This window comes from Geospiza fortis, unplaced genomic scaffold (assembly GCF_000277835.1).
Source record: "Geospiza fortis unplaced genomic scaffold, GeoFor_1.0 scaffold40, whole genome shotgun sequence".
NCBI classification, from domain to species: domain Eukaryota; kingdom Metazoa; phylum Chordata; class Aves; order Passeriformes; family Thraupidae; genus Geospiza; species Geospiza fortis.
Genome location: NW_005054297.1, coordinates 28,025,520 through 28,052,169, shown reverse-complemented (window position 1 = coordinate 28,052,169; position 26,650 = coordinate 28,025,520). Strand labels below are relative to the sequence as shown.

Sequence of the window (26,650 nt, the reverse complement as noted above, 5' to 3'; positions counted from 1 at the left end):
TCAATTTAAATGACAGTTAAAATGTATCAAAGATTAAAGATGATTGATATCATAGAGCTATAAATGCTGTGTATTGAATTTGTGACATAATAACCTTTATGAAATCTCAATTCAATAAACTGTTCAAGATAAATGGCACTTCTAATTATACTTTACATTGTTTTTACTTGGTAGTGCATCCTAATTATTTTATTAATAATTTAAATCTTTTGGACAGAACATCCAGGGCAGCATAAGTGGTACTCCTTCCAGTGACAACAAGTACATACTGGAATTCTATACAATTTATAATTTCACTTGACTTTCTCAAAGTTTGCCATCTATAGGCAGAGTTTACACATGCAATAAGGTTTTACTCACAGAGCAGAAAGCAGAAATTACTTGAAGCAAGAAATTAAAACTCAACTTCATGGATGATACACACCTTTTAGAATAAGCAAATGTGGAACTTCAGGATAAGTCTGATAATAACATCGTAGCTGCAGCTCAGAAATGCTGAAATGCTTTCTACCTGAAGCTTTCAGTCACTTTATAGTAAATCTATCACTCCTGTTGCAATTTAACCTATATTTCTCTAGGCAGTCCTACCTGGATGCCCCACTCCACCTGCATGGCTGGCACTCACTGGTGATCTCAAGGCTCTCTCTGCGCTGTGCCATGACACAGCAGCCAGTGGGGGTCAGAGAGAGCGATGCCATTTCACAGCAGAATGGTGCTGGGAAAGCCTCCCAGGAGGACCACTGATGATCTCTAGCTGTTTTGCTGCTCAACATTGATGGAGATAATGATCTGATAATAAAGCAGCCATCTGTCAAGTGGACATTTATTTTATAGATGGCATCATCTAATTTACTCCACAGAAATTTCTCATGTCTCCCCTAACAGGTCACCTAAAAAATAATCAACATTTGATTTAACATATATTTATTTATCTGACAGGGGAGATACAACCCAAGACCGCAGACATTTCTGCTGTCCAAATATAGCAGCTATCCAAGATATCTTTCCTGATGGAAACCATTTTCTAGAAGTGATGTTCTCCACACTCTGCTATAATAAATACTAATTGACAGTAAACACTTATTCTGTCATAGCAACACATTCTCAACTCATGCCAATGTTTTAGGTTTGAGATCACCTTTCATATTTTTTTTCCCTGAGCATGAATAATTTCTGTCAAGATAGATTTGACAAATGCATCAAGTTCTCTACATGATTCCTCCAGTAAAAAAAAAAACAAACCCAACATGCTGTGGTTTGTTTCTGTTTTTCTGCCCAGGAAACAATTGCAAATTGCTTTAATAAGCATAAATATGCTTAGAATCAAGATAGAGACAAACAGTTGCCTATTTACTGTTAGTTAAAATGATTCAGGATGAAAACCAGAGCAGAAAACACTGAACTTCTGCTGGCCTGTACAACAGCCAAGAATGACAATTGGTGTTGGATCAAACAGAATTTTCTTCAGGTTTGTTTATACTGTATTTCTGTATGTGCACTTAGCTCTATCAAAACAAATACCACACAGAAATCCCCTAAGTTGTTTACAAACATACAAGACAGACCAGTAGACCCGTTTAGGCAAAGTTAAATATATAGACTTGGGGAAAAGGATGGAAATAATACAGACTAGTGTCACAAGACCATCCAGCCCAGAACATCACACATAACAGTGCCCCAGAAAAAATTTAGGGACTAAAATGCATCTTAGGGTGCTCACAATGTTAGTTGTGCCCTATTAAAGGAATCAAATTACTCCATCTAGCCTCTTTCTCAAAGGGAAAAGAGTAGGACGCTATTGTAAGTAGAATAAGAAGTGAACCCTCACTGAAGCAGCAGATTTGAACAAAAGCTTCAATAAACAAATTTTAAATTATATAGTGCAAGTTAAAGCCTAAAGTATTATTTAGTATGTAGCCTAATATGAAGACCTATGATTAATTTCTTGTTCTGACACATATTTCTTGTGTTATCTGAGCGCAGTATTTAGGCCAAACTTTCATAATGTAAAGCATCTGGAGGTAGTATCTCCTTGCTATGCCAGCATGATTGTGTATGTGGCTGATAATAAACAAGAGGCAAACTTCTGAAAAAGAAGGATATACCTGCAACAGCAAAGCCACCACAACTGAAAACACACCAGCTGCTAACACAAATACAGTTTTAGATCCACTCTGGCACCAGGAATTTCACAGCATACAGGTTTGTAACACAGGTTTGTAACCTTATCAAATCTGTGAAATGAACATAAAGGCAATTCCTTGATCTCAAAAATTCTATGAGAGAATGAATGCAACCATTTTTTGCTAGATACTCATTATTGGTTTGCCTGAAGAATACAGAAGTGTGTTAGACAGATACCAGGTATAAATTTGGGTATGAGACTGGATATTATAACCTTTCCTGTTTGCCACTCTCTGTCTGTTCTTTCCTTGAACTGTACCTGCTCCAAGGATAAACAATTCGGAACACAACAGCACTGACCTAAAATCTACACAAGGTCAGCTCTTCATAGCTCTTTTATGACCTAAGAAAAGCCTTTATTTTGCTCCTCGTTCTCAGGGTAAGAGTACTAACGCCCTAAAGGTACTAACACTACCCTCTTCCAGTTAAAGGAGAGGCAAAAAATAGTAATGTTAGGTTGCTGCCACCAGGAGTAAGGAATTTCATGTTTAATAACGCAAGCACTAACTTAAGATTAGAAGAACAAAAACAAGTGAGTCAAATACTTGGCATGACAGGACACTTACAAGTACTGAGTACTATGTCTAAAATAATTACCTCCCCACAAAAGAAATCCCCACTTTTTTTTCCCTTTCTTGTTTTGAAGAAAATATTGTCAAGCAGTTTCTGAGTTATGACCCATTCATCAGTTGGCACAGTTCAGAGAAAATAATAAACATCAGTGTAGTTTAATCAAACTAGAGGGGACTCTAAAAAAGTCTCAAAGGAACCTAGTCTCCCCTGAAACACAACCAGGATCAGTAATTTGAAAGATATAACATATTTCTCTTAATGAAATATCTGTAGAGTTCGTTGGGTTTTTTTTTAAATTATTATACAGGAACACTCCAAGTCCTGCTCAGATTTTAAGATATGCTTTTGAAACTTATAGTACATGCACATTCTTGTAACACGAACTAAAGAACCTGTTTTCTTCCTTTATAATCACAGGTAACCCTCCTACTAGCATCATTAGAAGCTCTGAGAGAAAGCAGATCTCCAACTCTTTCGAGTTTGCCCTGAGGGCACAAATTTCTTCACATAACAATAGCTCTTTGTTTTCTCCCAGAAGTACATGCAGTAATAGGCGTGAAGAGCCTAGAAATCCTGACCTGCCTGGAAAAGCACACACTTTTACTTGCTTGCATCCATGCAGTACAAAAGAAAAAGCAGTAGTGAAAGTCTCTCATTTATAAAGACATCTTCTCTGTGCAACATTAATGTGCATTGCTAAGAAACTGTTAGTCCTGTTCAAGTTGCAAGGCAGAAGGAAGTCATCTGTAGCTAGGCCTGTGTGCAAATACCCAAGCAGAGAAATCAAGCTCCAGGATTCTCTTCTTATGCCTTATGCAAAAGAAATGAAAAAAAATGAGAAAAAAAAAGAAAGAAAAAAAAAAAGAAAGAAAAAAAAAAAGAAGAAGCCACAGAGGCAGATAATTTAGGCTGCCAAAGCCAGGAATAAGGCGAGGATGTTTACTGCACGTGGTACAGATGGGAGTCAGGAAGGCTGCCACAGCTCCCATCCACTGCAGCACTTATTCCTGCTTTGGATGAAGTTACTGTCACAGCAGCAAGGATGGCTGCATGAGAGGCACATCACCCTGGGGCTGCTGAGCAGGTAGGTCTGGTGAAATAATCTCCAGTGGCACTGAGTTAAACATCCCTCTCTTTCAGCTGGCCTCCTTTCAGGGGTGCAACCTCTGCCAGTCAAAGAGCACACAGGTAGAGGGGTACTAGCCCTCCCCAATTTAATGCTTCTGAAAATGAGAACCACACTGCAGGATGACAGCACCCCTCTTTCCTGGGCCTCCAGCTCTCTGCCTTTCACATGCTTCCCAAATTTCCTACAGAGTGCTAGAACCTCTCATCAAAAGCTTGTTCAGGCTCTCTTCATATGTGTGCAGGGTTTTCCTTTCATCTCACTGAGGACCTCATTTGCTGAGTATCCAGGCATGCCCTTGCACCAATTTACGTTTTAAAGCCAGAGATGGCTTCCCAAACTCTGCATCCATATTTTTGCTACTGTAGTTTGAGGATTGCTTTCTGAATAGTGTGTAACCTCTACTCTCCATAACCACCAACAGGAGGAACATCACAGAGATCACAAGGGAAAATGAACATATTTGCTCCTTTCTGGTTTTGCCTGTCACAGGTGGGAATAAGATAATAAAGATGTGCAAAAGTAGCAGTGGATAACAGTCTTATAGCTTAACTAACAGCACAACATTTCCTCAGGCTAAATTTTTGAGATAAAATGTTTTTTGAAAATGTTGAAATATTCCCCTAAATAGAGTTTCTGTGCGCTTCACAGAGAAGGCCTGGAATCCTAATTGTGCTGGAAACAACTGCAAGATGCTCCCAAGGAAGCTAGCAGCATAGAAATAGCACAGAGTGTCACTAATCATCAGTGTTCCTCTGGCAAATTGCAGCTTTTCTCTGAAGTCTATGCACACTGACACCTTTTGAAATGGACAGTACAGGTGTGAGAGACAGAGCTGACACATTTAGAGCTAGCTCATTAACTCTCAGAGGATGTCATCAATTGCAATAATCTCTGGAACCTATTTTCAAAAAACCTTTAGGGATTGCTTAGCTATCATAAATACCTATGATCATGTATGTGTACATAAATGGTTGTGTTTATATATGCATAAAATACAGTTTGATTTTTCTGCGATCACATGAATCAGAAATAAATCACACTAATTCATTTTAAAGGCAAAAAGCAGAAAACTGATGCTTAGCCCTGTATTGTATGGGAGAACTTATTGTCGATACACTTCATCATGTTAGTTTTAGAGGTTTCTATTCCTAGGAAATATATATACAGACACAACTATATTTCTTGGATGCAGTTGCATGCATTGATTTTTTTCAGTGCATCAGGTCTCATTGAAACAGCATGTGCTACTTCATGAGTATTTCATAGGCACTACAAAATTATTTGCCTCTCCTTTACTGGAAGTATTTGTTTTTTTACAAAATGACCCAGTGGTTCTTGTATTCCTTTGGGTAAGAACTTTCATTCACTGATTTATTCTTTCAGCTAATTAAGGAGAGAAGAATTGTATAAACAACTCTGCTTGAAAGCTGTGTTGCCAGCATCTTTGGCAACTGCAGAGATCTCAAGCCATGAAGCATTTAGCACTGCAAGCTCCAGAATCCAGAAACCTGGCAGATTCAACCAGATACTTGCAATGGAAATCAAATTCTGACACCTTTTTTTCTACCTTTCTAATTGGTTTTTAATTGCATTTGCCTGTATTAGGAATTTGTGGACATGGTAATGAACAGGATTCTAGATAGAAGACTCAAAGAAATGTGAGACATCTCATGACTTGGACACATTTTGACTCATCAGGCAAAGACCCAGCCTTTCTATTCTGAAAGCAGGACCTGACAAAGTTGAAATTCACTGAGTTGAACAGGAAGCATTTAAAAACAAACAGTCTGTGATAATCATATAGAACAAGTTATGGCATAGATTATCTCCAAGACAAGAAACTTCAAAGTCAAATCAGCATGTCAGTTTGAATCTCGAGTTACTTCCTGAAATAATTTGTCGGTTTTTATCATTTTCAATTTACTGTAGATATACAAACTAATTTTAGGTTTATCATCCCAGAGTCAGGGTTACTATTAAGAATACTTGTGGCAGAGTAACATTTAAACCATAACTACTTCCAAAATCTTAATTTTTAGTGAGCACTCTCTGCTTCTTTATACATTTCTCTCTTTTAAATGAGACTTTAAAAGAAAATTTAGAGTGAGATTTCCCCATACCATACAACTATATATATATATATATGCCATAAGAAAAAGACTACCTTTTGTGTCTTAGTAACAACTGCTAAATATTTTGATTTCTGAACCTCAGAGTAACTTTCATTATAACATTTTCAAAACAAATTTATGAAATGTATTCAAAATTATCTGGCTGTTCCTGTCTCATGCATAAGCACATGGAAGGACTACAACTGCAACTTTAAAAAGCTACAACCCAGTAGATCATGTTATGTCTTGTACAATTTAAATGTACAATAAAAATATTTATTCTAATTCAGACCATGGGCAATAGTAACATCTATATATACATTTTAAAGGGTATGAAGTGTGTTTGTGTGTTTATACAGATAAAGTACCTGCTGAAAATGACTGAAAGTAGACTGCATATAGGCAAAATGAAGTACCAAAATAATTTACTGAAGTATAGTTTCTCTCATCACAATCTCATAAAATCTTTCTTTGGAGAAAAATCCTGTCATGTGCTTGCAGCAAGGTGCTAAAACAAGCAAATCCCCCAGTGTTTGAGAAATCATAACCTTCATGTCTGATAGCATTTTTTTTTATATTCACAGGACTGTCCTAAACAAATTAGCAGCTGCAGTGAATCCTTACAACGTGTGGAACGTGTGAGGGAACGTGCAGGACAGGTGGTCAGCTATTCACATCTCATGGGACTGCTGCTGATTGCTGCAGGTTAAGTTTTGGAAACATGAAATATTTTCCTAAGTAGTAACTCTGTCCTCCCTGTCTTAGTGCCTTCCTTTCAACTCTCCTTTATTAACTACTCATCACATATTTAAGGATATTTAAAGTTTATTCCCTGCTTAATCTAGCTCATTGTTAAGTGGTCATTGCAGTCTTGTATCCATTTGCAGGGCAGAACTCTCTATTGATTACTTGCTGACTTTTCAAAAAAGTGGGATATTTTCTCCTCATACTGCTCTCACTGAGGAGTTAAAGTAGAACTCTACAGAGACCCTTCAAAAACTACGTCAATATTTCATTGCTTGATGACTTACTGAATATACCCACAATTACCTTTTTATGTTTCATCTCTAAGCTCTTAAGGCAGCTTCATTTTTGTTTTGTGCTTGAACTGACCTTGTGATTAAAGCAGTGGGGTATTTAATGACTGTTTTAAATAGTAGTGACATCACTTTGCACTAAAATATTCCTTCATGGACATTCAAATGCATGACTTGACTGCTAAATAAGAAGTGTTTTTTCAAAATGCTGCTATAAATAAACCCTTTACCTTCATTTTGTGAATATAAAGTTAAAAGTAATTTTCTAGGTTGTCCTGTTTTGATTAATGTTGTATTATGCCTGCAATTCCCTTCTAGAAGGGAAACCTTATCAAGATTTATATATCAAATACTGGGAACAAGAAAGAGAATATCTCTTCTCAATATTCATTATGATATCCTTATATCTTTTTTTGCAGTTTATATTTATTGTACAGAGACCCTGGCTCCAAGACTTAGCTGAACTTTAGCAGAATAGGATTCCACCACAGCCTAGCTTCTTTCCCTGACACTTGGATACTATGCAAGTCCAGTATACATACCTGCAGGCTGAATTGTGGAACCTGAATTTTACTCACAATATGAAATTATCATCAGAAAGGAGGAATAACATCGTAGTTGAACTGACAGCAAATAAAGTGCCCAAATGAATCAATGCAAAAGGAGATTCCTGCAATCAGATGGCAGTGAGCATGTAGTCTTACGAATGTTTGCTCAGATCTTAATGCAAATGGGGTTAATTAATCACTACATTTATAGACACACCTAAAATTCAAGCAGGAAAACCTTGTGGCTGCTATATTTATGATTTACAGTAGCCTTTTTTTTATTTTCTGTACACAAAGCTCTAGTTTAGTTGACTGACAGTAGCTGATTAGGAATAAACAGCCAACATAAGTGCAGCTGTTCTGAATAGAAAAAAGGTTTTGTACATTCTTTTATGACAAGGGGTATGGTCAGCCATAGTTATGGGACACCATGTCTGCAGCCCTTTTTTAAAATTACTCATTTTACTCAAAACACATATAACAGCTTAATCAAATGAAACAGCATTAAGTGTTTGGAGTCAGTGAATGAACTGCTCTTTAAATTCCCTCTAGGAACTTCCCCACTGGAAATGGGTAGGTGTTCTTCAGAAAATGTTTACTTATCCCAGTATGCTCACAGGAGGTTCATCAAACATTAAACACCAGGAATGAGCGTTTGTTACAACTGGAAAGTGAATTTCCGAAGGACAATGAAAATTACAGTGAACACTACTTTAATTTGATCCCTCAGTATACATGTTAAATTGCATTCCACAACAGCTTTCTGTTCATTTCATATCACAATAAAATGAACACACCCAACATTCCTGTACAGCAGACATTGCAAATCAGAGCTTGTCCTGCCTTGAAGGTAAAAAGTCCTTGAACAAAGCATTACTTTGCAGGGAAAGAACTTCATCTTTGTCCTAATATATCCATTCTTAGTGTCATCAAACATTTCATGTTACCTCATTATACTTTGATATGTATTACACAACTAGAGTAACGTGATTGAACAACAAATAAAAGTCAGGATTAATTGGGAAAGTATGCTTCATAAGAGAAATTTAAGAAAAAGTATTTTGAAATTCCTTGCATGTAGAAGTAAAATATTAAAAGCATAAATACAAAATCATAAGTAGAGTCTCAAGCAGAATAAACAGTGTTATAGAGAAGACCTAGACATGAATAAAAGACAATGGGATCCTGTTCTAAAAATCAAATCTCATTCATATATTTTAAGAATAACATCATAAAAACAGATATTGAGCTCCTAGAGAGGTCCCAGCTGAAATACAGTGTTCAGATTTATCTCCAGCACTTGTGAGATACATGTAGAGAGAAACAGGATATTCATGTGAAAGAGCAAGATGAAAACAAAAGAAAGAACCATAATAAAAGATTAAGTGATACAACTTTCATCTCGACAAGATCAGGCTGACAGGAGATAACAAACATGCAAAAGAGCATCAGATGATCAGCTGTTCCCTAGTCCATCAATGACAAGAATTATTTAAGTGTTTGAAAAAATTTTATACAATGTAAAAGTGTGCAACAGATGACATAGGGAACATCTGAAATCTTCATCCCTGGACTTCAGGAACAGCACTAGAATCCAGCAAGAATGAGCTTAGTGTATCTGCTCTCCCTTAGAGCAGGACAATTGCTCAGAAAAGGTCAAGCCCCACTGAGCTCTCTTCCAGCCTTGCATCTCTGGGACTCTATTGCAAAGCATCTACCTGGTGACCTTGATCTTTCTAGAAGATCCGTGAAATTATGCTGAGGGACATGCTGAATTTTAGAAACTGATTAATTGTAAATAATGTTAAAATCTCTTTTGATTAACTGTGCCAGAAGCTCTTCTGAATACATAACCAAACACTTTTTTTCTTCAGTTAGTCTTTGTCCATTTCTATATTTTAACCACTTGAATTTAGAAAACTAATGGTACATATAAAAACAAATAACTGCATGCCAGTATACCTAAATATAGAATATATGGTAGAAAAATGCTTTTTTTTAGCTGAATGTCAAACCACAAGCCTTTAACTAAAATGAGAAGGAAACTACTTCAATTTTGGACTTTAATTTAGCTACTATCTCTTGAAGAAAACTAGGGAGTCACAGGTTTTTTATTAAAAGTTAGTTCCTTGGGAGTAGCAGAAGTTCCTTTGGCAGGATCATTTACAATTTCTTTGAAACCTCAAAATAGTGTGTAATATAACACACTTGAGAAGATGGTTTTAGTATCAGCTGTAAAATAAAAGTAGCTGCATTTCTGTCATGCTCTACTTTTTCAAAGCTATTTAAAATTGATCCTTCAAAGATGGTTTGAAAGTAGAGTGCTTCATTCTATTTCTAATAGTCTCCCATGAAATTTGGTGCTGCTTATAGCATGAACAAATCCATTAAAATAGAATTTTAAGGCACCACCATAAACAACTGCCTCAGCCTGATTCTTGGTGTTATTAAAAATGAAATAAATCTTTGAAAGAGTCTAATTACTTTTACTATAATTATTAAATATATGTTTTCCTTTGTACATGCAATTACTTTTTAGCCATTTCCTTGACAAAAAAAGAAAAGAAGGAAATATGACTTCTGCCAAGAAATAAACTCATAGTATTAACAAATCCAATATTTTGGAGAGAAAATCCCATTCTCTTGAGGATTGACAATTAATCAGCTGTCTTCCTTTAAGCCTGATATCTTCAGTTATAACAATGTCACTGTCCAAGATGTGACCAAATTCTCTCTAATTAATCTGATGGTCAACTAGATCAAGTATCTTGATTGGATGGATGGATGGATGGATGGATGGATGGATGGATGGATGGATGGATGGATGGATGGATGGATGGATGGAAGGAAGATTGATAGATAGATACACAGACAGATAGATACACAGACAGACATACAATTATATTTGTTTGGGCTTGCTATCATACCATGGGTATAGGTACCCTTTTTAACAGAAATTATAGCAAATTATACTGCTTTATGTCCTCAACCAGGCCATTAATCTTCCTTGTAGCATTTTAAACAAGACTATTCAGGCATTGATTGTGGCCCCAGTCCTGCCACCAGACTGTTCATAGCAGTGACACTGGCTGAAAGGGATGCTCCCATGTGCACAGGCCTTCATCTCATTTCCTCCTTTCACACTACTCTGGTTTTGCATATTCACTGTGTTGGAAAGCTACCAAGTCAAAGCACCTGCCCAGGAAAGGAAGTGCTGCACACCAACACTGCACTAACCATAACCCATTTACAAACTGCTGCTATCTGCTGTGCCTTACTGTCACTTTTGAAAGAGGTGAAGGTTTTCTTCAATTTTGTATTTCAAAAGCATAATTTTAAAAAAGGTGCAAAGCCTTTTAAAGAGTCATCTTTCATTCTATTATGCTCATGTCTACTTTCTAACCCATTTGAAAAATTAATATTTATGCCCTGAAACATACTTTTCTGCTTGTATACATACTTAAACTATCCCTGTGTCTCTTATTTTCCCATTCACTGATTCAGCAATACTGTCAGTTTCTGATGATTTAATGTATAGAGTTAATTACAGAACACAAGACATCAAAAACTGTGGTTTTCTAAACTTTAGTTAATTGTGGTTTCACAAGCTGCTATTCAATGCAATCTAGGAAGTGGTTAGATGTAGGGCTTATTATCAGTCTAAGTAAAAAGCCAAAGCGTGAGGCACTGGTTGCGCCTGAATTTTCCAGCTCATAAGAAATATGACTTTCTGTGAACTGCAGACATTGTGGGATTCAACCGAGAGAAAACAAAGTGATTTGTTCCCTTAGCCTACTGGACTGAAAGATACTGGCTAACCACAAGTTTATCTTTTGACTGTCAGAAAATCTACTTCATAGCCATATCATTGAAAATGCCCTTCTACATCCCCAACAAAGCACCATCTCAGAAAGAAGCCAAATAAGAAGATAATTTAAGATGATATTAAAAAGGCATTATTTACAAGCAATGATCACTGAATATATATTGTGGTATGGTTTTTCCAGTGCATGATGGACACTGCAAGAAGAGGGCAAAAAAAATAGAGAGGGGCAGGGGAGCGGGAAGTGACTTTGCAAGGAAAACACCAGTCAAGAACAGTCATTGAAGAGATCTGCATGGCTAATTCTGGTGGGATTTCTCCCACCTGCCCTACCCAGTGAAGCCCCATGAGACTATCTGTTTGTTTAAATAAGGATAAAAACACATTCTGCAAGTTATCAATACCAAAAATAAAACATAATTGAGATGTTCTGCATGAATTACACTTATGAAGCAATGTTAAACAAGTTGAGTAAAGTTACTGTGGTGACTGCCATGCTTTGCTGAAGGAAGATTCAGTCTTGTATTTGGAGAAAATATTTTCTGTTTCTGTAAATGTTCATACATTTGAGATACCTAATTGCCAAAAAGATAGTATTACCATGTCCTTAGCCTTCTTTCATTATTTACTATTTAATTTGAAGCTACTTTGCATCTTTCAGATTATCTGTGCAGTCCCAATGGACAAACAATGATTTGAATGAACAAATTGGGATGCCTGAGCACTAACCACTTGGGGAATGGGAGGGAAGACAAATTGTCATCTCAAGTACATCACCATAAACTTAATTTAAATTGCCTGAATTTAGATGAACATAAATTCCCTTTGTAAGGCTACATGTCAGTTAAGAAGTCAGAGGAGGACATTTTGCTATTTAACAATTCAGGTTAAATTCTCAAACAATATACTAGTATTAGATATGAGTTACCTTAGCAACTATTATGTTGTCAGAGAATTCTGAGAAACTAGGATGCCTCAGTAAGCAACTAAAACACTGACAACTCTCTTCTTTTTTATCTCCTGCAATTCAGCTACTCGCAAAGAAAATTAAACCAATTTTTTGGGATAACCACTGACTGTAATCTGAGAATGGGAACATCAATACTGTTTTTAACCTGATTAGCATAAAAGTTTAATTCCTCCAAGCAATCTTTACTTCATTACTGAATCTGGTCCATGGTGTATAATTCACATAATTCGGAGATTAGAGGAATACATAGATGCTGGGTAGAACATTAATCTCAGTGTAATAAATATCTACAGGGAAACAGTTATTTGTCAATTAATTAATTAATTAATATATTTAAAAAAAAATAAAACCCCACCAAAATCTATTTAGGACTGAATAATGTGACCATTATTGTGATGGTGTGGTCATTGTTTTTCAGACTTACAATACCCAATAGTTCCTGTTGAAGGCAATGGGAACTGCATATTTAAAAATCTGTCACCAAACACACTGTAAATGACAAAAAAACTAGAATCAAAACTTCCAAAGATTTCAAGCCTATAAACTGGAAAGTATATGATTCTTATTGAAATTTCAGTAGTGTTGCATATGAATAGAAATAACATTAAAATTGCATGGAATAATAAATTCAAGTTGGTGCTTTGTTAAAACAATTTTGAAATATATTTATTCACCTGATAAAGCCCATAGGAATACCAAAATGACCTAACCATGACAATTTGGGTCTATAGCAATTTCCAGTTATCACCCCTTGGGTAACTTGACTATTGTTTTCACTTTCTCCTCTGAACCTCCATACTTGGCAGAAACAAGCTGCCATCCTTTTCCTGCAGAAAGAAAAATATTGGAAATTACCACTCTGCAAGAAGCCATGGCCCATGGCAGACTCTAACTGGGGACAGAACACTGAGCATGACAAAGTCAGAGCAGGGTATAAAAGATCTAAACTGAAAAATTCCCATGCTGTACTCCATGTGTTGCTTCCTCATTCTCTTGGGGGATTGTCAATTGCTTCATTACTAATTCCCTAATTGCTCTATTAGAAGATTACCTTTGTAAGTATTTAACTAAGGACAATGGAGAAGTCTTTCAAGAGTAATTGTACTCTTATAATTTATTAGGGAATCAAATTCTGAGAAAAATTAAGAAAGTAATAGTGTTATTAAATCACATTTTTCTGGTTTCAGATTTTCATTATGACTACACCTTAATATTTTGTTCCTCTTTTAAATATGAACCACAAAATTTAGGCTAGTTCTATCTATAAAGTATCCATTTACATTTTTGTATAGCACCAGTTTAGTTAATTGTGGCTTTATCCATAGCTGACTTGTTTAATGATGCTCCTTAGATGGGCACAAGTGTTTCAAAATTATCAATAACTTATTTGAAATGGCCTGCACAGAAAAGTTGGCCCTGTTCACACTTTGATACCTTTTAATGGATTGATTTTCCAAATACCTTTGTGATTTCTAAGTTTCAGATGATGAAATATCAAACTTTATAATGAAAATTTTAAGATTTTTTTCCTCTTTAACAGCAAGTCCCTTTTCCAATTTAAAGAATTGAAAAACTTTCTGAAAAACTTTTAGTTGTCTTTGTACTGTTCCCTTGACCACTTATCTTTGATTTTTGTTGCAAGGCTGAGCTATACTCTAAAGCTTTTATACCAGCAAACAGCTTTAAAGCTCTTATGAACCTTAATTCCACATGAATTTTGCATCAAAGATATACTGCTGTTTTAGGCATCTAATTGAAAAGGGTTCCTTTCCTACATGAAAGGTGCCTCTGACTTTATTAAGCAAAAAGGCAATTAAGTAAATACAGTATTTAAAGATATATATATATTGACAGAGTGCAAACAAGAGGAGATCAATGACAGAACTTAAACTAAAAGACAAGCATTCCAAGCCAAAAAGGCATTACACAGATGAGTTAAGAGCAGGAAGTATTTTATTATTAACTTGTGATTACCCAGAACATGTCACATTGAAAAGCCCAAAGACAAATATGCACACACAAATCAGAAGAGTTCAGCAGATTAGAATTGATGATTGATGATTTTAGAAGATAAGCAAGGGCAACCCTATTAACAGCTTATATATTAAAAGCTTACATATATGTGGTTAACTGTCCTTCCATTTAGAAATTTAAAAATTATTTTTAATAAGAAATATAGATGATGACCCCTCAAGAAATACAGATGATGACTGAGAGTGTTTGATGATTTGGCTCAACTAAGTTATTTTACTCTCCATGGCTACTTAGTCATTTTGGTTCTGTCAGTCACAAGGGTTGGTTGCACAGCTAGCAAAAATTAGTTTTCAAATATATTTTAAATTTAGGGGTTTTCAAGCTTCAAAGACAGTGGCCTTTTAAACACTCACATGCAGGCACAGTAAGAAAAATAGTGAAAATAAAACACTTGAAAATTCAAATTCAGGAATTGCATTTACTATGCCAGCAATTCACTAAAATATGAAGATACTGATTTCTAACAAAATTTCCTTAGCACTGCATCTGTCTTTTTAAAGATGGTCATGATTTCTAAAGGGCCCTTGTCATACTATTAGAAGAATATTTAGAATAAGAGATGCCTACTGACAAACTGTGAAGCTAAGTGCTACCAAAAGACACCAGAGCTAGATTCTGAACAATAAGTCACCATATTGATTGAATTATTGACACTACACTGAAAATCCCCATTCTTCCTAACACATTCTGATGAGACCAAGAAGTGCTGTAAGGCATGTCAGGTGGAGTTATTAAGTTATTAGAGAGTTCCCCCAAGAAGTCCTTTTGCAGCTGAAAGGGAAAGGCTATTAGAATCCACCAACCTCCACAGTGCCTGTAGGATTATATGCAGAATTTCTTGGAAAGGCTGTGCCATCTGCTTTTACACCTCCACCTTTCAAGTGCCTTTAAACCTGGTCTTTCATGCATTAAAACACGCCCTTCAACACGAAGCCCAGCATTCTATCTCTCCTCGTAAATGACCTTTACTTTTTTTTTTTTTCCCTGTGATTTATTGCTCAGCTCAAAAGCAGAGGGAAATTAATAGTCAGGCCTCTGGAAATGTCTTTGGTCAAACAAGCTGCCTTCCATTGCAATATGCTAGGTTCTTTAAATCTACTTTTGTTTTTAAACAACTACAGCTTTCCAACAACATCAGCCACCTAGGAGCAAACATGGAAGCAGCCTTCCTGAATTCCTTGTCTACAACCCTAGCCTGAGATAATTGCAAGAACAGATGTGACAGCTTTGTGATTTCCTAGACTTTCCCATGAAAGCAAAACTGAAAGCTTTTCAACAACAATCCTGGCTTCTTCAGCCAAACCTTTCATCATCATCATTAAAAAGGTTTTGAGCACTTATAGAAGCTAACAAATGACAGCTCATAATCCCCATCTGTAACACCAGAGGCCAGGTACTGCAAAGAATAGACAGGTGCAAATTTTGGTATTCCCATAGTGCTTATTAACTACCCCTTTTTAGAAAGAAAAGGATTTGTCTTAACACCACTACCAATATCCCACATTAATCTTCCCACAAGCAAACTCTTACCCTGAAGCTACTATACACTGTTATTACTCTGTCAAGAATTTTCCTCCTGAATTTAAAGAGGTGCCTCTACCAACCTGTGGAGCTAGACTGTGCTGTAAGCCATCTACAGCAGCTGCCCCACAGCTGAGTTTGTCTCAAATGTCTAGAGAGCTGCCCCCTTCAGAGCTCTAGGATGTGAAAGTTAAATAAAATAAAATAAATTGAGAAGTTGCACTCTTCTATATCAACTTCTTTAAATTAATTTTTGCTCTTGCCTTTTTCTACCAGAATTGTAGTAAGAAAATTTAGCACAGTACACACCACTAGACTTACTGCCTGTTTTGCTGGGGTGAGGCAATGGATAGGGTTGTGGCATGACTAAGACATTTATATTGAATAGGGACAGAACAGGAATGCACCTAAATGGCATAACTGAAAACTATGGTGGTGCCTGAAACCTAGTATCAAATGTACATTTTCATACCTTTTTTTCAGTTAGCAACCATGTCAGACACAACGTCTCAGTGTGATTAGGAAAAAAAAAATCAGGGCTGTGCCAGTTACACAGGGGATTACTTTAAGAATGGGATAGAATCACTTTGCTTTGGAATTTGAAGAGAAGCCATCACCATGCTTTCTCAAAAATGTTGATCCTGAAAACTGGAGAAGGGATAGTCAACTAGGTGATTCTGTAGTACTTAAAGTATAAAAAATGATGGATTGCTAAAAAAACTTTGGGGAAAAGGAAGATGGTGTTGGGAGTTCTTTATGTTTTTTGTTGGGGCTTTTTTGGGAGACTTTTTGTGTGTGGACATTTTGTTGTCTTATTTTTGTTCAGGGTTTTTGGAGGGAGAATGGTTTGGGTTTTTTAAACCAAACATATCAAGTGAAAAGTAGCTTGTAAAATATTTAGCAAAGGCTTAAATAAAAAATTACAAATAATTGCTACACTGCATTCTTTAGGATAGATGTGATCAATTAGATTGAACAAACAAACTTGAACCATGACTACAGAATAATCTTGCAAGACTAAAAGAACATTTGAACATCATTGTGAAATATTTCTGCTGAAGTAGCATTCAGAGCTCCAATTACATGACATCATTGAGTTTACAGCTGAAGTGTGGCATTTTTATATATATACAGATTGCTCTTAAGTCACAGCCTTTCTTGAAGTCTTTTTTTTTGTTTGAGGACCCTCATATAAAACTTATAAATTTTTGAAAACAGCAGAGCACACAACATTAAAATTTACACTAGAAAACTACAAACAAGTAAATGATAGACCACATAAAACTCATTTCCAAGTTAAATATTCATACATACACTTCTCTGCTGAAATGCTATGAGGCACTAATGAAGTTTTCAAATACTAAAAAAGAGTCCCTGACAATATTAATATTCATTACTAAATGGCAATTTAATAAAATCCTTTGGATAATTTACAGAGAATGAAGAAAAAGGGATTTTCTCATGTATTTGAAATACTTTTCCAATACATTTTCTAAACTTTTCACTTTTTAGGGTATTTAATTGTTTCCACTGAATCATTCTATGGTCTGCTTTCATCTGGGAGGAGAGGGTTAGTATGTGATGAGAGACATTATTTGGGACAAGGAGCAATAAAGGTTGCCTGCTTATTCTTGACAGATGCATTACCCCATCTTTTGTAATAATTTCTGCTTGAAACAAGTGGACAGAGAGTGATTTAACTTGAACATAATGCTCTAGACAACTAAAAGGAGAGTAGTTTTCATGAGCTCTTGTCCATGTCACTTGTTGTGATTGCCCCTCAATATTTATTTCAAAAAATGCCCCCACACTCAAAAATTAAAGAGTTTTAAGACTTATGTTAATGTTCCATTAAAAAACACTTTGATGTTTGCTGAACACTCCTGAATTTTTCAGGAAGAAAACTTGTACAGATTTTTTTGTAAAGAACAAAACACCAAAGCATGACATTTGTGATAATGCAATTGCATTTAATTTTGAAATCACTGCTAGTTATTTAAAAATAAGAAAATTAGCTGATTTTTCATCTCTTGCCTCAGTGATGCAGGATGTGATATTCAATAAATTTCCAAATCAATGAACTTAAATCTTAGTCAAATATATGATAAATTTGTAAAAAGGTTTAATCCAAGGAATCTAAATTACTTTTCCACAAACAATGAAACAATTTGTGATTCTTTTCAGCCTCAATGACTGTAAGACTAACATCACAGAAAAATATGAAACAAATGGTTTATACTATATGTACTACATGAGCAACTGCATTCAGATTTTGGCTAAAGGGAAAGGAAGTTTGTCCTTCAAAGATCAAAACTTGCTATCAGATAAGTACACGCACTCCTTTTAAAAACTAACTGTCAACACCAAAATGGTTCAAAATATCCCTCTTCCTTTTAGAGTCTCAGAAAATCCTAACTGACACCCCAGGTTGTGAAGGTGAAGGATACACTTCTATGGACTTTGGTGCAGGTCCATAATCTTGCTAGATTCCTGTCTAACCTTGTCTCTCTGCAAGTCTGCTTCACACACACAGATCTTTAAACTTTTTGTGATGTCTGTGGGACAGAATGACATACGGTCACAGGAAAAAAAGGCATTATTATTTAATTAGACAGTATACTTCAGAGGTTCTCTTGCCTCCAAGTTTTTTCCCCCCATCACTCATTTTAGTCCCATGGATAATAGCCATTCTCAGATTGTACTTTTTTCATTTTTTTTGTTAATTGAATCATTTCACTCCTACCTATATATTTTGGGGTAATATTTAATATCTCATCTAAGAAATTATCTCATCTAAGATGTTAAGCAAAAATTTAATGGAAAGTGGAATCTCCAAGAAGGAATTAATTCCAAAACATCTTTGATTTACAATAAATTTTTGCCACACAAAAGAAAATTAATACATCTGAGCATCTTTAGTAGCCTGTTCAGTTATCTAACTAAGGTTTCACTGTACCTAATCACTGGAAACTCTGAACACAGAGGTTTTGTTTTAGAGTCCTTTCCACCACATGAAGGGTTTTCACAGTTTTTCCCTTCATGTAGAATTGCAAATTGCTACACAACACTCATCCACTCCCCCCATTCCTCTGACCACCTTGGCTTAACCCTGAAATAATTTTATTTCTAAAACCTTTTGACCCCTTCTAAAGAGAGTGCAGAAAAAACCTTGTTTAGGAGATAAATAATGTTCTTTATGATGTTTTTGGATGGATTTCCAGTTATTGCAGGCACAGTTAATCATCTCTTGGGCTTCAGCACAAGAAACACACCTGACTGCTGTGAAAACTGTAGACTTGTGAGAGAAGTGTAATCGGGGTATGAGCTTTCCTCTCTGTTCTAGTTTTATGCACTTTTTCTATTAGTATTTTAATTTTATTTGTTTGTTTCAATCAACAAGCTAAATTAAAAAGGTTCCACAAAAAAAACATAATATGCTCAATCTTTAAAGAGCAAAGCTTAGCCAACTGGATGAAATAAGGGAAATATAATTACATAGTTCTAAAAAGAGTATCTTTTAAACTTTCATTACTGCTAAAAGCAAGAGCAATACTAACAAAATACCTGCATCAAAAGGGGAAAAAAGAAAAGCAAACCAAACCAGACCGCTCTCTTGGATTGACACCCATGTAGCCAAATAGGTACTGCACCAAAATCCCAAAACACCCAAAGTCACTTTTAAGTCAGGTCAGGCTTCAGCCAGCTTCTTGGAGTTTCATCTTTGCTTGCATAAAAGAGGGTTAAGTCTGTTCTTTTCAAAGATCTTTGGCATGATCTTTGATGACAAATGACATGCTACCATATGCCAAAAAAGAAGGGGAATACAGTCACCCCCAGCTTCAACTTTAACTGGAGCTGCTTTGTTCTGAGTGCCCTGAATAATTAATAACTACTTTGGCAATCAGTCATGCATTCCTTAATGGCACCTCAGGCATCAAGTATCCCATTCACCCACTCCCCAACTAACAATGGACTTTATTACATCAAGTTTTCTCTGCCAAACTTGTAACTGACATCGTTTAAACTAAACAAGTCACTAGGAAGACTGAGGCCCAAATGTATATTATAGGAGTTTATAAGATTTCCCCCAATTTCATGTGGCTGCTATACAGAGCAAGTGAGAAGAAGAGGAAAAGAAATGAAATATGGATTGTTTTTTGCAATAAAGGTCTGGGAGGGTTCAGGTGGCGCAGTGCTGCCAAAATCATGACTTTTAATAAATGGATAGCTGGTCAAAACTGAGAACCATCACTAGGCAGCCCTTACTGAATAAAGCAGCTCACCAGTAAGCACAGAGTAAGTGACAGGGCAGAGCATGAAAGAATGACTGAGAATAACAGCTGTGCTGAAAGGACCACAATAATTTTGGAGTAACATAAACTATGTTTGCTTAATAGGAATGAACTTCTTCAACACTTGCTTCCACTTCACGGTATTGCAGACAAAATTAACTCACAACTATAAAATAGAGGAAAGAAAGTGGGGGTAAGACCAGAATTACAGAAAGTTCCAGATGCAGTCAGGGTAGTCAATTTAAAATGGAAATTCTAATTATTAAGATCTAATTAGTTAGAATCTGAAGACAAGCATTGTGTTTTTCTTGGGGAACATTCTGCATGTACACAGTATCTGCAATGCTTTTATTCAGTGTCTTCCAATCCCACATCAAACCTCTCTAGAGATGATGTTGGATCCACTGACATTGGAATGGCTGTGAGTCCTTTCTTTAGAGTAACTAAATCCTAGAAATAAAGTAATCAGATCAATAGGCATTCTCCTACTACTTATAATGTGAGAAGTTGGTTTGAAATATAATATACAAAGTAAAAAAAAAAACTAAAAAAAATTTTATATATATATATATATATACACACAATAAATTACAGCAGATCTAAACAAAGCCATTTCTCTTGCTCTTTAAAAGACCTGAAAATGTGTCCGGTCCCCCTCTCCGTGTGTGGCCTTCAAATACAGAAACAAGCTTGCACTGTTTTATTTCAGTTTTGCTTCATTTCTCCCCAAACAATCTCTCACTTCTAGTCTACCAGGCATCTCCCCCTTCCCACCACTTGTCAAAAAAAAAAAAAAGAGAAAAAAAATTAACTATTTAGAACCAATTCATTGAACTGAATCTCTTAGTGAATTGCAAGAATCATTTAAAATTTAAGCTCATTCCTATAGCTGACCTCTTTTTTCTGGGGATGTGGGAAGTGGGCTGTAAATTTTATTTTCTCTTGAAAAGCTGGATAAGATAACTTTATAGTTGTAAAGCAAGCTACTCTTTTTTTGGCATAGGTTTTCAATTGCTTTAGGTACAAGAAGAGGGTTTAATCTTGGAACTAAACAATATCTATTTAATTTACAATCTGCTGTCTGAAATGTGTAATTTTATTCTGCATGTCTGAAATGTGCAATTGTATTTTACATTCTGAAAAAAACCCCATATTTTTTGTTGAAAATGATCACAGCTCTTTTAGTGGTAAATTTAGAAAAAAACTGATAAGAAGTAGCTATACTGCACATTTTGGGACTCATTCCAGATTCTTATGGCAGCAAGTGGGCTGCTCTTGCCCCTTGCATGTGTTGGGTGTAACTATTTTGAACATGAAACCATTTTTTTGTGAGTGCTGGTAATTTAAACTTTCTAACTGGGTTTCCCCATCAAATATGAAGGAATAAACTCAGTGTATTTGTACAGCATGACACAAAGATAATTGTACATATACTCCTATTTTCAGGTGCCTTTGTTTAATCAGTTCCACAGAAATGGGATCACACATGAGTTAGATAGATACACAGCAGGTAGGGTGTAATACTAGAGCTGTGACAATGGAATTTGGCACCAGCCCCACAAATGGATGTATTTGTTGCTTTTCTTTTACCATTTTCTAAAAGAAAACACACATTACATTCTGCCCTCAGGTGCACTGATGTTTAAACCTGGCCTTATTTCAAGTTTGGAGACTGACATTTTATTTAAAGTTTACCACTATCAGGTCATAACATTCTACTAACAGAAGTTATTCTAACTCATAAAAGAGTGAAACATGCAGATCAAACCTTTAGTCACTCCAGAAGTAGTTCTTCCTTAGGCATAAGTAGTTAAAAATATTTATAGGAAAACAACACACACAAATATATATATACAAATATCTCACCCCCACTACACTACACTGACACCATCATCAGCATGCTAAATATATTCTTCTCAATAACTCAAATTTTGCCAATGAGGAGAAGGAGCAAAAATAGCAGAAAAATAAAGCCAGCCAAGTGCATTCTGAGTGAAGCACATTTCAGTGCGGTTACAACATGGATTCTTTTGATCAATTTTTTTTTTTAGCTTGGAGGTATTTTCCACCAACCAAATACCACAGACCATGAGACAACTTAGGAGATTGAAAGTGAATTATGAGGAATATAAAAAAAAATAGTCCTTACTCTCTTTAAATATGAAATACCTATTTTAAAAAAAGCTCCCCTTTTCCTCTTTTTTAATGTTTCAGGACATTATCTCACCCTTAAAATTTTGTAAAAAATTTTTTTGCTATCACAGGTCTTTCAATTCATGAAAATAGTAACAGAAAAATGTTGACATTGAAATTAGCCACATTTTCGACAATGATTAGTTTAATATCTGTGACTTACAAGCTTTAAGCAACAGTCAAGAGAAGTCCAAAGTACAGATTACAAGGAAAATGCAGTGAAAAATGAATATTATGGATTTTCTGCTTTGTCTCTATAACAAAACTACCTAAAATCATAAGAACTCTTCTGGTTGGGAACTAGGTATAGCCATCTGGTTGAGTATGTCTAATAGCAGCTGACTAATAAGAACATTAATCTCCTCAGTTTCTTTTTTGTAACTTCCCAATCCTCTTTCAACATCACACTACTGATTCATAAATTGATCTGTCTTCTTCACAAAGCTGGAATTCTTTTTTTTCTCCACAGTATAGTATTAGGAATGCAAACATTTCACTGAATTTTCCACACAAACAACCAAGCCCACAACTTCCTAGTCCAAAGCCATCCAAAAAGAGCCACAGGAACACTTAGTTAAAAACAGAAACAAAATGTACAATTCAGGAAGACAGACTGCACACTGCTATTATTATTAAGAAATAAACAATAATTAATCTTACCCTATTAAAATATTCTTTTGAGCTATCACGTCAAAGATTTTGTATCGTGAAATGTTTTGATCTGAAACATGTTACTTACTGGCATAAGAAGTGTATAATGGATGCAGAACCCAGGTTCAGAAGGAAAATATTCATCAGACACAAATCTTATCCTGATCTGGTTTCCTTTGGAGATTTGTCTGCTTGGCACAGTACTGGAACCACACCAGCGTCCTAAAACAGTGCCATCACTAGGCTCTTCAACTTCTACAAAGTCATACCTGAACAGAAAAGAAAAGAAAAGGTTTATTTACTGACAAAAATTCTATAAACTTCCTAATTTAACCAATAAACTGACTCTGCAATTTTTTTTAAACGCTAGAAGTATGCAGCCAGTTATTTTAAACTGAGCTCCCAAGTTGCTACTGACTTACATACATAATAAAATCATGCAGTGAGGTTAAGAAAATAAAAGCGGAGTTAGCATTTTGAAGAGACCCAAGTGTATGGTCTTGCTTCTTGTACAGAAAGCAATTACCACATGTGTGACAGGGCAGAATAAAATCAGAGAAGAAAAAAGCTGTAATTGCCTGAGTGGCACAGTAATTCGTGCTGCAATGTCACCAGCAGTACCCTGCATGCCACCAGGGAAAGATCAGGGGTGTTTTGGTACTGAAAACCTGCTTTCCTGGAACATCTGAGGTGAATGACTTCCTAAAGGTTACGTTAAGGCTTAGAGAAACTTGGAAGGAGTTGATGCATATCCCAAGAAGACATTTGTTGAGCAAAGACTTAGACCTCACTGCATGTGAGAAAGAACCTGGTATTGTGGAAATATTGACAAGAAACATATGGGTAAGGAACGTTGAGAGAATGAAGGGTATTAAGTTTGATTTAGTTTCATTGCTTTTAACATGTGGTCTGCGTATCCCTAGGGATTAGTGAACAACTTCAACCAGATCCATGGAAGTCATGCCAGTCAACCATCAATAAGCTTCAGTGTGCCATACAAAGGTCCTCGTTTTCACTGGAAACGTTTAGTGGGTTCCCAAGTCATAAAACCATGGAAAGCCACTGCTCTAGAAGGGACATCTGGTTTCAGTGCTTTAACCTGCTTCATGTCAGCTCCCCAGCCGCCCACTGACAGCATAAACACCGAGCATTTCAGCGCATTTTCCCTGCTCCAGCTTGAATCCCCAGTGGCAGCACAGCCCGGTGGGTTGGGAAGGTGAGTGTGTGCTGGTTAAAGCAGGGCAAGCACTCAGCTGTTTTCAGTTCCAGCTTCCCCAGCCAAGTTCTTACTTTTAAACCACAATTTGTATCCTAAGCATGAGCATAACAAACCTCTGAGAAAATTTTGAGGTTTCTGATATTTTTATGTCTTCTTGCAGTCATATATTAAATACATCTCACATAAATCTAAATTCATAAATAGCAGAGTCCTTTTCAAGGGTACAAACAGTCCTACCTCTGATGAGAGCAAAGGCACATATTTTAAAAAACATGCACACAAACACACTCTACCAAATATGCCAAACTATAGTTAATGTGAAAATTATTACCTCATAAACATTTTCTATTAAAGCTTTTTCTGGATTTTTTTTTCAGTAAATCTAATCTTTATAATGATTCCCAGTTCCCTAGTTAGACAGCAGGCAATAAATTCTTGTGTTGCATGTTTGTGCAAGACTGACTCGCACATTTATTATCTCCATTTAAAGGACCACTATTTTTTCCACTTAATTAAAAATGAATGCAATGAATATGCTCATTAACTGCGTTCAAAATCCCTTACTGCCATGTACCACAGTTTTAAATCTTTGTTGAACTTATGATACTAATTACTTTATCATTATCTTTTTTCCCCCCCAAAAACAAACTATTTCCTTTAACAGATCCACCAGTGTTTTTACTTTATGATCAAGTATACAACTTATTACAAAGGCAATGTGTACATTAATTGTACTAAGGCCTTAGGGCTCAACACATTTATCAAATTTATTTGGAGCACTGAGTCTTTTTTCTTCTCAAGATCAGCTTTTGAATTTTCTAAAGATAACCTTTTTATTTTTCAGTTAAGAATATGAAATAATTACCTACCTTTCTGATTTTTAAAGAGTGAAATAAGCTAACGTTCACATTTATTGACTTATGTTGAGGGGAGTCAGGGGTCTTAGTGCCTCTACCTAACTTGCAGTACTTTTTATTGCACTCTTTGGTCTTCTGGTACACCTGAAGTAAAAGAGAAACTCAAATTCCACAGTTTAAATCCTAGACCCTTCAAATAAAATTCCATTAGTAGAGAGGTAAACTTGAGGGAAATAAGTATCCTGAATAACCAAATAAAATTCAGCTTGGATAATGACATTTTTAGCCAATAACTTTATTCCTGTCAGTTATCTAGGCTAAATGTGCTACAAGAGCCTGTCAAAAAGCCTTCTGTGAGACTAAAATTCCTCTCATCACACATCTGGACTGATGTCTGAACTTTTTGTAAAAATAACAAAACAAAGCTCTTCAGATGCTTTAGCATTTACATTATTGTACTATGTAATTTTGCAGCTGATGTCACGGGGCTAAGGAGCAGCAGAGACAATAGCACAACCATGGAAAATTATTTCCCCATCAAGAGAAGCCTGTACTTGAAACACAAGAGAACTAGGATAAATAACCAAGAACTGAAATGCCATTTTACAACTGGGATGGAGTAAGAAAATGTTAAAATGCATGTTGAACTTACCAATGCAGAAACCTTCCTTTCTTTGCAGTGTGCAAAGGAGCAGACACAAGCCTCTTTGAAAATGACTAAGGAAATGCCTTGGTGCTGTATCTTTAATATTTTTTAAATATTACTAAGTGAAATTTATGCCAAAAAGACAGCACAATCTCCTTTCCTGGGACTAAAGATGCTCTGACCTTTAGGCATGATGCCTGCAATGCCTTCTGTTATACCTGTTGCAGAAGATCTACTCCCCGCCCCTAAGGCCTGGGTGCCTGGAACATGGATTGAATCAACAACCTGAGCAAAGACAATTTACTGGAAAGGAGCAAGGAAGTAACATAAGCAGCTCAAAGCTTCAACAGCTTTCCAACCAGGAAATGTATTTTCCAAGAGTATATGTTTTCCTCTCCTTTCTTTATGTTTTTCTGTGGTTTATATTGTCATTTCCTAAACATATTCTGACAGGCTGTTTATCTTGGCTTGAAGTTTTGTGACCTTTCTTTGGCTTCTCTCTGCCTCTAGAATTCCACAAATATATCAAAAAATGTAAGAAGCAAAAATCCACCAGGTAAAACCATTTCTCATAGTGGTGTTGGGCCTTTCCATCTGTCCACAGATGCATGCTAGACAAAACTCTAGAAGGCCCATTAACACAGTTTGTGACAGGTGAAATTTATTCTTCCTTCCCCTTTTGATAAAAACAAGTTTCTTTTTCTTTAGTTAAGAAACAAGAAGTAGTTAACAATCCCTACTGAATTTTTTATATCATTTTGTGGGGCAATGTAATATTTCTATTCCAACTTGTTTTAAAGCACATAGAATTCTGAGGTTTTCCGGATTGGCATAGCAAACCCATCTGCAGACCCAAAACATC

The 26,650-nt window shown here is 35.8% G+C and overlaps 1 protein-coding gene across 1 annotated transcript in view; it reads right to left on the bottom strand.

Annotated features, from left to right (window-relative positions):
- Positions 1-26,650, bottom strand: part of PDGFC (platelet derived growth factor C) — a 56,284-nt gene that overhangs the window by 10,497 nt on the left and 19,137 nt on the right. The window contains exon 3 of the mRNA XM_014308951.2: positions 23,155-23,335. Coding sequence (XP_014164426.1) covers positions 23,155-23,335 — 181 coding nt within the window. The remainder of the gene's footprint in view (positions 1-23,154; positions 23,336-26,650) is intronic.